The 13,426-nt window shown below is 47.4% G+C and overlaps 1 protein-coding gene across 22 annotated transcripts in view; it reads right to left on the minus strand.

The window, feature by feature from the left end:
• The window catches only part of ZMYND8 (zinc finger MYND-type containing 8), a 106,040-nt gene that overhangs the window by 24,785 nt on the left and 67,829 nt on the right, over positions 1 to 13,426 (minus strand). For all 22 annotated transcript variants that reach the window (XM_025039911.1, XM_025039912.1, XM_015596994.2 and 19 more), the window contains 3 exons: positions 11,722 to 11,862; positions 3,914 to 4,066; positions 885 to 1,397 (listed from right to left, as the gene is read on the minus strand). In XM_025039911.1, the coding sequence (XP_024895679.1) occupies positions 885 to 1,397; positions 3,914 to 4,066; positions 11,722 to 11,862 (807 nt within the window). The remainder of the gene's footprint in view (positions 1 to 884; positions 1,398 to 3,913; positions 4,067 to 11,721; positions 11,863 to 13,426) is intronic.

Genomic DNA, 13,426 nt, shown 5'->3' on the forward strand with positions numbered 1-13,426 from the left:
GGGACATCTGGCAATGTCAAGACACATTTGACTGCCACAACTGGGCAGGTGCTACCAGCATCCAGTGGGTAGAGGCCAGGGATGCTGCTAAACATCCTCCAATGCACAGGACAGTCCCCGCCACAAAGAATTACCTAGCCCCAAGTGTCAGTAGCACCAGGGTTGAGAAACCTGAACTCAGGTCAATTAAATCAAGGATGCTGCTAAACATCCTCCAAAGCACAGGACAGTCCCCGCCACAAAGAATTACCTAGTCCCAAGTGTCAGTAGCGCGAGGGTTGAGAAACCTGAACTCAGGTCAATTAAATCTAAATACGGTGGGTGGGGCAAAAGACCAGTTCAGGAGCACAACACGCAACGCCGTGTGGATTTCCAGCGCCCTAAGAAGCACTGGGCATTCTGGCACCACCTACCCGCACGGTCTCATATTCTGGTAAGAAAACATACTTTGAGATGCCTGGGCAACATAAGGGGAGGAAAGGACAGGTAAACTCATCGAGATCTTCAAACTGAACACGTCTAACAATTTCAGCCTTGTCAACTGTCTAAATGTTGACACTTCAAGGAAAAGAGTGAGCATATTGAGTATAAAGAAGCTGCTTAAGCTAAAAATGACTTGATTACTAGAAGCAACTACTACTTCCTAACTTATTATATCCGCACTAAAAATCAACCCCAATGGGTATTGGCCGGGTTCAAGGTGAGGAGGCCCAGTTTAAGTCCCAGTCTTATCAGGTAACCAGCCAGCTAGGTGACCCTGAGTCAGTCAAAGCTTTGTTGTGCCTCCTTTGGTGATGTTAGAGGGTCACATAACTTTTGATACTACAAGTGCAAGGTGTCATGTGAAACCAAATCAAGAAACTGGAAACTGTACAATCACTTACCATCCTGCTTGGGAGACGGTTCTTTGGGTTCCTTCTTATTTTTTCGACCCTCCCGCCCAGAATGGTCTTCTCCTAAATCTATGACAAGTTCGCTCTCTGAATCGGAGTCCAGGCCCAAATGGACTGTGGGGGAATCCGTCTCATCTTTTCCCTTCGGTTTATCCTTTGTGGGATGAGGTGAGGGTTTTGCTTTTTCTGAAAAGTCCTTCTCAGGCTGGGGACTTGGTTTGTCCTTGACTGAACCTGGATCTGCTTTCTCGCTGGTTGGCGATGATGTGCTTTTCATTTCTTCTTTAATTTCCACTGGGTTTGCCAGTTTGGGCTTTTTTTTGAGAGCAGATGGCTCTTTGTCCATCTGACGACCTTCTTTGTCTTCGGCGTCTTCTGGCTCATTCTTGGACTTCTGCTCATCATCGCTGATATACTCACTATCGCTACTGTCTGACTTCTCAGAATCCTCTGAGTCGCTGCGCTCTACGGCCGTATACACGTCTTCTGAGATTTCATTTATGCCTAAATTCAAAAAGAAAACCCAGCATGTGGCGCAGTCACAAAATAAAGAGCAGGACCAAAAACGCAAACATTTTCCACGCCAAACGCTGGAAATAAAAAAAAATACATTTCAAATCGCATCACATTGGCCTGGTGGGGTCAGCAGGGAACTCATGTTGCCACTGATGACAGGTGACAAAGGGAACTTGTGTTTGGTTTCAGGTATCAACATTCGAAGATGACAGGGGACCAAACGGCATAAATTTTGAATTTATCTGGAGCTAAATCTTTACAACATTGGTAACTAATTGGGATACAGAAAATGGGACGGATGGAAGGAAACATCAGAGATAAGCTGCTAAAACTGATCCATTTTACAGAACAGAAAACAGAGGCCCAGAGAAATCACTTGGCCCAGGACACACCAAAAAATAAGACAGAGGCAAGGCCAAAACCCTGGGCTCCTGACTCACCACCAGCACCCTTCCCAGGCATTCCCAAAGCATTGAAGTCCTTCCCGCTTTGTGTCCAGGGCACAAAGAAATAAGCCAAAGCTTTAAGGCAGAGGTGGCAACCTCACGGCCCGCAAGCCTGTGACACGTTTTATCTGGGAAGCAGTGGCTGGGCCCGCAGGTGTTTTACTGTTTGTTTTTCATTTTTTAATTTGGAACGTGGTGCCCAATTCACAAATCAGGAAATTTCGCAGAGAAATCAAGATGGCGGGCTTGTGCTGAGAGGCCACCAGCCCCTTTAGGTGGGGGGCACCGTCTCCAGGTGACCCAGTCCCCATCTTGCACGCTGAGCTGATACACAGAGTCAATGTCATTGTGTCTGCGTTGTTCGTGCACTTATAATGGAGCCAAAAGGAAAGTCACCAATTTCCATGTCTCCATCAAAAGGGAAAGACGAAACAGCAGGTGTTTCACATACACACAAACGAGAATGGGCGAAAGCATTATTACTAACAATAGTTCCATTTAACCCACTTATGTCTCCTGCTCCCAGCGATGAATGTCCACAGGCAGTGGGCAAATAATACTATATCTGAAAATTTTGAAAAGATGAAATCCCAAGCAACTCTTACTGCCTTCATTCTAGAGCAGTGGGTCACTATCCTGGCCCAGACACACTGAAAGCAAACTTGCAAAATGACAAGAGCCATCAACAGCCCAAAGCACTAGACACCAGCAGAATCGCTGGTGAATTACATCTGCCTCCACCGGGGCGCAAACAAAAACAGAAGTCAAAATATAAAACCCAGATCTGGTATAATTTCTGGGTCGTTGGGCTTGTGCTGGTGTAGCTAATGGTCAGACAGAAAGATGTGTGATAGGAAAAGCTAGGGTACCAGAGCCCAAAGGATATAAACCGAAATCCTGCTCCTCCGCTCTTATTAGCTACGTGACCCTGAATGAGTGATCCACCTCTCTGAGCCTCAGTTTCTTCACTGCAAAATGGAACTGATAATACTATCGACCTCCCAGGACAATCTCAGCACAGTGCAGGCTGCACAGGAAATTTCAGTAAACCGAAGTATTAAAATCCTTATAAACGATAGCAACAAATCAAGGAGTTAGACCAGCTATGTAGAAGGACCCAAGAGGGATATTTGAATGGCCTGCAAAATTTCATCCCTGCCACTCAATGTCCTAACCGAACAGGTAACCCAAAAGGAATGCTCTCTGCTGACAGCCTGACGACTCTCAACCACAGCTCCTTGGGTTCTCTCTCCTGAAGTCCAGCTATCCCCCACTTCTTTATAAATGCCCTTGTGTCTGCATTGTTCGTGCACTTATAACGGCTTTATTTACTTATTCAATCGATATTCCAGAGCACTAGTGTGTACATAAGACCAAGTACCTTGGAGAAGGCAAACCTTTGTAAGGAACCTCCCTGCCCGCAAGGAGCTTCCAGTCTGGGTTGGGAAGGGTACCCCCCACACAAAAGACCACTGATGCTTCCCAGCAATCAAGTACCAAGGAGGCCAGCAGATGGGGAGGGCAGTCAGAGGAGACTCCCTAGAGGAGATGACACCGAGCTCAGCCTTAGGGACAGGATTCAGGTAGGCAGCATGAAGGCAGGCAGCACAAGGGAAGAGGAAGGGAGGCAATATGGACAGAAGCAGGTCGGGTCTGCCAGGTGGGGAGGGCCCAGTCTGGAGGGGACAGGTCTGTGTTGGACATTTGTGGGACACACTGCATTCTGACGCCGAGATGCTAACAAGTACTGACAGGGAGCACAGAGGCAAACACAAGAGGCCCCTTCTGCTCCCAAACTGTCTTACAACCTGCACCTCGGGTCTGCAGGCTGCCGCCACCAAAGAAAAAACTCTGAGGAGTTCAAAGAGCACATCGGAACAATGACCCAGCAAATCTGAACGATTTTGCCATGCGTGGAAATGTATTTTAGCTGAACAAGCAACTCAAGGTTAAAACAACTGCTCAACGCAGCCAGAAGCCAACTTTGATTTCACCCAGGTGGAAACCCCACAAATAATGATGATGATGATAAAAGCGAACCATAAAAAACATACATACCTAATTGTGCTTTGCAACTCTCTATCGTCTTGTCAAGATTCAGCTGGAACCTGCTGCGGATCTGCCGCTTGGGAGAGATGAGAGGGACGGGGGCGGCCTGCAGCTGGACCGACTCGCTTAGCTCCTTCAAGTCCATCTCAGCCTTGCTTCGATCTGGAAGACATCATCGCACCCTCGTAAGGCCAGGTGTTGGAGGGACGAACAAACAATGCTCATCATATAGCTTCCTTCTTGTAGACGCACATTTTAGACCATGAGAGTGGGGTGCAAAACCTAAAACAATTTTGTCATTTGTCCCAACAGTATCATCTGCTCAGTGACATGGGCTGACTTGGGAGATGATAGCCCGAGAAAACATTCGGCAGGTTTCGTCAGTCCGCTATACAGTCGCCTGGGTTGCTTTCAATATTTAAAAAATGCACAATCCCAGCCAGATGGTTGTCTGTGGAACTCAGCATCATTTGGGATCTCGAAAACCAAAGGTTACAGTAATAGGCTCAATCTCAATTAGCAGATAAAGTGACAGCAAGTCCGGGCAGAAGGTGCTTTCAACTCCAGGCCCAGATCAGAGACGGTTTGTAGAGATGTCGAGCCCCTCGGAGAACACACACTGGTAATGGGGGCCCCAGCTCCTCGTTTACTGCAGAGGCTTCGCTTTTCATTCTTACCTGGCCCGGACCTAGTCTGGAGCTCACGTGAGAAAGAGAGGGCAGGTACCAGAGAGGGAGACCTTCCTTCCTGCCAGCCTGCTGCACCTCCCTTTGGCTCACAGCATCTGAGGACAGGTGACTAGATGAGCCCTGGGTAGTGAATCTGTGTCCTCTCTCCAGAAGGAGAGAGTCCGAGCTCCTTGCCCTGATCCCAGGCAGGGGCCTCTCTCTGACTGATGATGGCTCAGGCCCAGGGGTCCCGCCTCCACCCAACTTTTGCTGTGGGCTCTTTATATGACCAATCGGACCAGGTTCTAAAGGGTCCTTAAGTTTGCATTTCTTGAATTCTTTCCCCACTTCCTCTGCTGCCTCCTCTAGTGTCCCCAAAACATAAGAAGGGGGCAAAACTAAGGTGGCTGCAAAGGTCTAGAAACCCATGAGAGACTTTATATGCAGGAGCAATGCCTCTCTCAACCTGCCTTGTCACTCTCCAGCATGCCCTGCAACCGACACCAAGCAGAGAATGTGGGCTTCCTCCCTACCATGCCCGATCCCAGAAAAATCAATCAGAAAGTATGTGCCATCAAAGCAAGGACAAGGAGGAAAAGCCACCCCTGAGCCTGTCCCCACCAGCTGGGAGCGCATGCCACCCACGCCCACCAGGCTGCTAAAGAGGCTGAAATACAGACTGAGAGCTGGACTGCAAGAGCTGGTCAAAGCCCTCACACTCTCCTCTCGATTCTTTTCTGTTTTCCAACATGCGTCACGCACCTTCTCTTCACCTAGGAAGGGGACACTCCCTTACACTGCACATCCGGTGACTCGTCCCTTTAAGTGACCACAGGTGGCTTCCCCTATGCCCCACACAACACACTCATAGGTGACCAGAATAACTAATTGCTCCGACTTGACTTTATCACCATAAATAACGCCTCCACTGAGATTAGGAAGGGCCTTTTCCCCACACTTGTGGAGATTCCAAAGGAAGCAGAGACAGCATCCTTGTCATTCAAGAACAGGCTCTATAAACCATATCCATGTGTGAGCATGTGCATGCACGTACATGTGAGCACTGCACGCATGTCTGTGCAAACACGTGCGTGTGAGCACTGCATGCATGTGTGCATCCATGTGCATGTATGTAAGCATGTGCATTATTACATACTCATGTGTGTATATATGTGAGCATTGTGTGTGTGTGTGTGTACACATGCATGTGAGCATCTGTGTGCACATGTACTCTATGCTGACCAGGGGCTATTCAGAGAGCCTATCAGCACCAGGACTGAAGATGCTCAAAGAGACAACACCGTCACTTCAGAAAAAGAATGTTCATTCAGATTTACTCGAGGAGCACCTTACAAAGGGAACAGAGTGAAACAATGATAAAACAGCGAGGAGGAGGAGGAGGAGGAGGACCAGGGAGAGAGAAAGACAAAAAGATTCGATTAAAGAGCTTACGAATAGGACTTAAGGATTTCGACAGTTGAGCTGCTAATATGACAGCAAAAGCGGAAGAATGTGAGGCCTGTCTCATAATTTCTGCTCTCTGGAAGGAGAAAGCATAATGGAGTCCAGAGGGAAAAGGCAGTCTTTTCAAGCATAAGTTAGAAGTATCTCCCCCCAAAAAAAAAGTTTCCATGAAGTGGGATAGGGGAGGGGCACAGCGCAAATGATCAATAACATCCCTATATGGTTAATAGATTCCATACAGTAGCTACTGAAAAACACAAGCTACTCTATCAGGGGTCAGCAAACTTTTTCTGTATAGGGTTAGAGAATAAACTGGGCTCTGTGGACCATGTGGGCTCTGGTACAAAACTGAACATAAACAACATGTAAACGAATGGGTGTGACTGTGTTCCAATAAAACTTTATTTGCAAAAAACAGGTGGGGGGCCAGATTTGGTCTGCAGGCTGTAAAATGTGTCACCCCTTGTTCTAGTCCCTGTGACTGCAAACCTGGCTGCACAATGAAATGACCTGTCGAGCTTTAAAAAAATCCTAATGCCTCAGCCACCCCCCCACCCCCAGAGACTCTCGAATTAACTGACCTGGGGGAAAGGCCTAGGCACTGGTCTTTTAAAAAAATGCCCGCGTGATTCTAATGGCAGCTAAGGTTGAGAGCCTTGTCATGTACCATCTTCCATGCGAGTAAAGCAAACTCATGATCTGCCTTAAGCCTGGATTATCTGCAGTAATAGCAGCACCTTAGGGTTCACAGAAAGAGACCTACACCTCACCAAAATGACTGTGTGTGTGTGTGTGTGTGTGTGTGTGTGTGTGTTACAGTTCACGCAATCTCGTAACTTTAGCCTAAAAAGACTGAACTCTGGACTAGTCATAATCAACAGGAAAAAAAAAAGGTAAAGCATCTCATTTTACAAAATAAGCTTATTGCCCAAGTCGATAAGGTGCCGTAAAGTTTATTCTAACGAGAAACCAACAAAAGCCAGGGGGCCGGGCTCAGGTCCCTGGGAGCAGATCTTCAGGAGGTCAGCCAAACGAAATTATCTTCCTGAAACTTTTCAGCCATATTTGATTCTCCCCTAGCTCCACAGGGAGAAGAGCTGCCATTTCTCGTTTAGCTCGCAGCCGCATCTGAGGACTCCTTCCACCCCTGCCCTTCTATATCGGGAATATCTTCAGAATCTACCCTCGCTGCCAACATTTTGAACTTTTCAGATGATATGAAGACAGCTCAGGCTATAAATGGAAACCAGAGATGGAAAAAAAAAGTACCCACGCTAGAGAAAGAGGCGCCATCTTTGATTTCTGGAGAGAGCATAAATCAGAATCGCCCCCTTAGAGGGCAATTTGGCATTGTCCCTCAGAATGTCAACTGTGCATGGCCTCTGACCCGCGAGTCCCCTTCTGGAAATTTATTCTCTGGATACAGTCCCGTATGGGCCAAAAGGTCTTCACTGCAGCTGTTTACGACAGCAAAAGTGGAAAACAACCAAGCGTGAATAAATAAGGTGGCACCTTAAAGTTACAGTTCTCCTTGAAATGGATCAAAATGCAGCTGCTAAAATAAGATGGCAGCAGATCTCTGTGTCCTGATGTGGAAAGCCAACCTGTCTGATGAAAAAAGTGACACTTAGTAGAACACTTAGGCACTGGAATGGGAAAGAAGGAAATGGAACACAGATAATGAACACGTATGTGTGTTCTTGGGGTTTCTCAATGTTGGCACTTTTGACATTTGGGGCTGGGTAGGTCTTTGTGGGGGGAGGTGGCAGTGAAAGGGTCGTGGCCAATGTTTAGCAGCAATCCTGGCCTCTAACCACTGGATACCAATAGCACTCACATCCCAATGGCCTCCTCAATTCATTCTTATCTATGACTTATTCATAATCGCCTTGGAGCCACAGAAGGGGGCATAGCAATCCTCCAGGGCCAGGCTCCTTGTATGGAGCCAAGGGAAGAGGCCCAAGACAGCCAATAAGGGACCGTGTGTCACCAACCGGGGTGAGAATGGTCTGCAGAAACCGTCCCCTGTCTCGCACCAAAATTAACTGTAAGAGTAGTGGAGTAACCATGGATGACCCATGGGCTAGTTTTTGTTCTTTTCAGTTCTATCTGTTTGTCTGGCCCAAGGTAGTTTTGGTTTTTGATGAAACTGTTGCCAAATTTTAAAAACTAGGAGAGTTCGCATAAAAATCTGGATTTCTGTTTTTCTTGAAAATTCAAGGTGAACTGGCAGGAGCTGCTTCCTAAGAAAAGTACTTTGTCCTCCGTGTGATTGCCCACTCCGCTTTGTCACCTTACCCCCTGACCCCTGGCCTACTTATCCAACAGCACGAGAGGCACAGTGAAGGGCAAATGAAAGTCAAAGCAGGGCCTGTCTCATAGCATTTCAGTTTCTGTGTCTGGGTTAAGAGCCCAAGCTACGTACGAGCAGGTCTGAGCAGTTAACTTTCTGGGTCTCAGTTTTCACTTCGGTGAAATGGGACTATTACCTACCTACCTTGAAGATTGTTGTATTTTTTTTTTAATAGTTTTAATTCACAGAGTAAAATACAGATCTATGAATATTAACACCTGCATAGATTTGCGTAACCACAAACAATGCAGAGAAACTCCATCTGCCAAAGAACCCCTTAGTGATCTGTAGTCAATCCCTCCCCTCTCCCCACCCCCAAACCCCAGCAATCACTGATTTGTTTTCATCTCTATAATTTTGCTCTGCAAGTATAAATTTTTAAATTAAATACTGGGTTTTTTTTAGATCTAATACTGTCATTATCCTTGGTGCTGTCTCATTTCTGTCTGCTCAAACAGATGAGACAAAAATCAAGTCCCATTAAAGCATTTGTGGGATGCTCAAGAATTTTTTAGCATTTTCCTCCACTTTCCGACTTTTCTACCCATCCATGGCTCCCTATCTGATCCTTTTCCCATTAGGTAATTAAAATCTCAGCCCTTAAAACACCCGCATTCCCAATGCTTTCATTTCCACTGACAAAACGAGGCATGTCCCAGAAAGGGAAGAGCTAGCAGGGAGCTTCACTTCTGCAACAGAGACTCAGATTCCGCTGTGCCCACCAACCGAAACACATGACAGGAAGAAATCTTGCATTCCCTACATGAGTCAAGCCACATCGAAAGACCCACAGTTATCACGAGGATGCCCAAAGCCCGCCTGGTTTAGGAAAGCAGCTGTTCTTGCCACGCATGACGGGCAAAGAGGAAATGTGACCGTGAGAAAGCTTCTGCATGGCATTTCTTTTCGGGGTGTGGAGGTGGGAGGAGGGTGTGAGAAAGCAAACCACCCTATGAGAACAGTGAGCATTCCCTAGGGAAGCAAATGGGTGCCCTGCTGTTCGAGTGAGGAATTCCCACCAGTCAATCAGAACTGGAGCCCCTAAAGCCACCACCTGACTGTCCAATCACATCCAGGATGCACTAACAGGTGACCCAGGATGAATGAGGCACTGGTCTCCATGGAGACAGAGGCCTGCGCCAGTCCTGCCACCTTCTGGGTACCTCAGTTTCTCCACCTGAAAATGGCACTGCAGGACAAGATGAGTCAGGAAGGCACTGACCACCAAAGGCTGGAGCAGCCCTGCAGACAGGTGGCCACCCATCCCTTCCTAAACACCCCATACAGCAGTCCCCCCACCTGTGGGGGATACAGTCCAACCCCCAGTGGATGCCTGAAACTGCACATAGTACCAAACCCTACTTATACTGTGTTATCACCTGCACATAAATGCCTCTGATAATTTAATTTCTAAATTAGGCAGAGTAAGAGATTAACAACAATAACTAATAATAAAATAGAATTATAACAATAAAGAATAATAAAAGTTATGCGAATGTGGTCTCTTCCTCTCTCAAATAATCTTACTGTACTGTGCTCACTTTGCACCTAAAGGAAACACTTTATGGCTTCTCTTTGGCATGTCTGACTCGCCAGCATCACTACTCTTGTTTTTTGGAGCCATTATTAAGGAAAATAAGGGCTGCCTGAACACAGCAGTGCGACACCACAACAGTTGATCTGATAATGAAGACGCCTACTAAGTGACTAACGGGCCAGTAGCATAGACAGTGTGAAGACGCTGGACAAAGGGATGATTCATTTCTCCGGGAAGGACGGAGCTGGATAGGGTGAGATTTCTTCATACTACTCAGAATGACGCACAATTTAAAACTTATGAATTGTTTATTTCTGGAAATTTCCACTGAGTATTTTCGGACCTTGGCTAACCCATGGGTAACTGAAACCAAGAAAGCCAAACTGCAGATGAGGCGGGGCTGCTGTCTCCTTAAGGCCTCTAGGACAATACCCTCCTCCTTTGGTGTGGCTTCCTCCTTGTCCACTGCTCCATTTCAGCCTCCTCTGCTCAAGTGTCCAGGGTCCTCACTCTTCCTTTATGCTCCAGACCAGGGTTAATCTCAGCATTACTGCCACTGGAGCCAGATAATTCCATTATGGGGGGCTGTCCTAGGCACTGTGGGACATTTAACAGCATCCCTGGCCTGCAACCACTAAATGCCAGTAGCACCCCACTCCACGCCCCATGCCTGCCCCCACTATGAGAACTGGGGCTCTACCCCAATCCCTTGTATAAACCAAGATTCCCAGCATTATACCTCCTGCCTTAACTTGGCCTCAGAGCACCCCGCCCTCTTCACGTCTCCTATTGGGAGCCTTGTAGGCATCTCAAACTTAAAGAATCGAAAACTGGTTTCCTGGCTCCTATTTCTCCTGCCACGACCAAATCTGTCCACACACTTACTGGCACAACCCAATAATTCTTGGCCGTGGGGGCCTCCTCTGAGCACTGCGGGGTTTTCAATAACATCCCTGGCTTCTACCTACTAGGTGCCAGCAGCATCGTCCACTCCCAGCTGTGACAACCAGAAATGTACCCAGACACGGCCAAGTGTCTCCTGGGGTGAAGGAGGAACTGGCTCTGGTTTAGAACAGCTAACACTGGCTGCTCTCAAGCCAGCACCCAAAGAGGTCCTTCTAAAATGCTAAGTCGGTTCACTGCTCAAACCACCCCGCCCCCTCCCGCCAGGGCCTTCAAGGTCCCGGTGCGGTCTGACCTCATGTCTCCCCCTTACCTACTGGGACACGCTACCTGGGCCTCCTTGCCACTTCTATAACACAAAGTTCACCCTTACCCTAGGGCCTGTCCATTCTTGTCTAGAACATTCTTGTTGCTTCCAGAATGTTTCCGCTGTTACTGGCATGGCTGGTTTATCCTGCCATGCACCTCTCCACTCAAATAGGCCTTCCCTGAACCACTGCCTCTTGTCCCCACCCACATCCTGCCCATCTCTCTCCTTATCACATTAACACATTTTACCTTACTGATCTTAATACTTGATACACATCGAGTACACCTACAGCTCTTTAAATACGTACATTTACACATATGAGAACTGGGGTACTGTGGTCAAGGGCAAGTGAGGTTGTAAACACTGGCCTAAGGCCCTTCAAGATAAAACAACTCGCATGTCAACGAGCCCCGAGAAATCCCTTTCTCGTTCCTTTTACGGATCTCCCTTCATCTTCGGCCTTTTTAAATCGTTTGCTCAGAAGAGTTCAGAGTTCAGGCACCACACACACAAGAGAACATCACGACTTGCAAAAATATTCCTAACTGCCACAAAAAGAGACTTCCAAAAAGTTCGACTGACCCAGGTTAAGATTCAGGATGCTTCCGGTGGTGGCCGTTTTGTCCGTCTTCGTCGTGATTGGCGTGGACGCTTGAGGAGAGAAAGGTTTCGGGCTGCCGGATAAACTCCCTGCTTGTCCCGTCTTCGTGGAGGCCGGTGACGCTGAAAAAGTAGGGTGCTTGTTAAAATATAGATTTACAAATAAAAAAATACAACTCGTAGGTGCGGGGAGAGTAGAGAAATCGTACTGGATTTCAAAAAGGCCACCAGAGTGCCACAGATGGGGTGGAGCAGGCATGGCTGGCTGGCTGGCCCTTTATTTCAAAGCGAAGGGCTTTAACCCAACGTTAAACCGGTAAAGCCACAAAGGAAAGAGGCCTCCCCAGTTCTTCTATTAAACACAAAGCTCTAAGACAAATCGGCTAAGCCGCCACTGAAATTGGTTTGGCCCATTCACGGGTGTAAATCTCAAGTAACGATGAAACCAGCCCCCACCACGGTCCAGATGCAGAGACCAGGCCCAGGCTTACAAACGGCATGCTATCCGTTTGTGGAAGTCACAAACTGTGGGGCGGGCTCCCACAGTTACTGCACCTGCCCAGAGGCCAACTCGACCCCTTGGGAGAGCTTGGGGTTCTCATTTCAAAGGATGAAGTTAAACTCCACCCCAGATGGAGTAAGGAGACGTTGGTAAATTATCTCCCTTTCACTATGTTTCAAATTTTGACAAGAGGGTGGAGAGTCATACCTATGCCCAAGGATTTTAAAAGTATCTTAAAACTACCACATCCTGCTCCCTTGAGCCTCATCCACTGGGTGAGGGGAGGGATGACAGACACCAAACCATTTAACAAAATGAAGCATTCAGATGAGCCAGCTAGAGCCTCCTGGAGAGTCTTTATATCTTGCCCCTTTGCCTAAACAGTTCAATGTTATTGGTCCTGTTACTAAATGTGTGACAGGCAACAAAATGGCCAGCTGGCCTCGGAGGCACAAGAAACCAACTCTGAGGCGATCTGGTCCTTAAGAGAAAGCTGTCAGTGGCAAAGTCATTAGGAATCGAGACATCACGGGGACTTCAAAAGTGCTCGGACAGGTGGGTGGGCACTCGCCTGGGTTTCCTCCCTGCCAGATACAGACATTCGGCGTGAAGATTCAATAGACTGAACTCGTACACCATGGCCAGTCAATATACCAGTCAGGATACAGGAGCTAACCTCAGCTCCAGTGCCAGGACCTGCCACACTGTGTTTAACATAATACAGTGGGAAAGATTCTAGACACAGAAGTGGATTCAAGCACAGATCGGAAGTCAGACTGGGCTCAAATCCCAGCTCTGCTGATAACTTGCTGTGTGACCTTGGGCAAGAGATACCTGGAATCTCTGAGCCTCCTTTCCTGGCAGTGGCAAATAGGGATACTAATAACACAATACAAAGGGAAAGTAAAAGTACCTACCCTCATCAAGTTGTAAGGATCCACTAAATTAACCATCTGAGCAGTGCCTGGCATCTATTAAACCTTGGTATAGCATTGTTTTCTAGTTCTCATTAACCTCTAGGGCTTTGGTTTCAATCATATCAACTAATGGTTCTCATCCAGGAGTGATTTTGCCCTCCAGGGCACATGGGGCAATGTCTGCAGACATTTTTGGTTGTCAGACTGGGGAACGGGGTGCTGACATCTAGTAGGTAGAGGCCAGAGATCCTGCTAAACATCGTAACAG

The sequence above is a fragment of the Pteropus alecto genome, unplaced genomic scaffold (genome assembly GCF_000325575.1).
Source record: "Pteropus alecto unplaced genomic scaffold, ASM32557v1 scaffold45, whole genome shotgun sequence".
NCBI lineage: Eukaryota > Metazoa > Chordata > Mammalia > Chiroptera > Pteropodidae > Pteropus > Pteropus alecto.